Source organism: Trypanosoma theileri, assembly GCF_002087225.1.
Source record: "Trypanosoma theileri isolate Edinburgh chromosome Unknown TM35_Tth_64_V1, whole genome shotgun sequence".
Lineage (NCBI taxonomy): Eukaryota > Euglenozoa > Kinetoplastea > Trypanosomatida > Trypanosomatidae > Trypanosoma > Trypanosoma theileri.
Genome location: NW_021639906.1, coordinates 33,725 through 34,610, shown reverse-complemented (window position 1 = coordinate 34,610; position 886 = coordinate 33,725). Strand labels below are relative to the sequence as shown.

Here is an 886-nt window from a genome sequence, read left to right as displayed (position 1 = left end):
GGTAATGATGCGCTACGTGCTGTGTATCCTCGCTCTCCTGCTCTCATGTGCGTGTGTGCACGTCCTCGCTGAAGAAGTGCCTGCCGCCGATCTTTCCGACCAAGTCCCTGATACGGAGAGTGAGACAAAGATTCTTCTTCAAGGAGCTCCTCAGTGCACTAATGGTACTGTACTTTCTGATAATCCTAAATGTGGGAAAGTTACAACAGCACATCCGAAAACACCTGGAGTTGGTAAAGGTGATCCTGAGTGCTCTGAAGGTCCTGATTCTACTCGTAATTGTACTCCACTTGGTGAGAAAGCTGGTGGTGGTGGTGTTGCTGGTGCTTTTGAGTGCTCTCGTGCCGGTTCCACTTCTTCCGATGAAAAACCTTGTCCTCCTGAAGACGCACCACAACTACCTCCACCTCCACCTCTTCCTCCTGGTCCTGGTGCTCCTTCTCCTGGTAAAGAAGGTTCTGGTGTTACTTGTCCCGACAGTTCTCAATCTTCTGATTCTAATACTTGTGGTGGTGATGGTGGCTCTCCTGGTCTTCAAACTGATGCTACTCATTGTTCAAATGGTGATACTGCTTCCACTGGCGGTACTTGTCGGCCTTCTACGGGTGATGTTGCTCCTGATACTCGTGATCAAGGCGCACAGGGATCCGGTGATAATGTCGACGAACAAGTTTCTGCAGGTGCTGGTGGTGAACGTTCCACTGGTCCTTCCAGCGACACTGCTGCTCCTTCTGGTCCAGCTGCTGGTCCTTCCACTACATCTTCCTCACCAGGTGATGGGAACATTAGTGAATCTACAAGTGTTGGTCACACTGAAAGCGCAACAACACCAACTTCTCCTTCTCCCACTAATTCGTCCACAGAAAGTACCGCTGGATCTGCTGCA

The 886-nt window shown here is 50.5% G+C and overlaps 1 protein-coding gene across 1 annotated transcript; it reads left to right on the top strand.

Annotated features, from left to right (window-relative positions):
- Positions 1-4: 4 nt before the first annotated feature.
- Positions 5-886, top strand: TM35_000641140 (uncharacterized protein; the record flags this gene model as incomplete). Its single annotated transcript, XM_029031055.1, has 1 exon — positions 5-886. A coding segment is annotated over one exon (882 nt), but the record flags the coding sequence as incomplete, so codon positions are not given.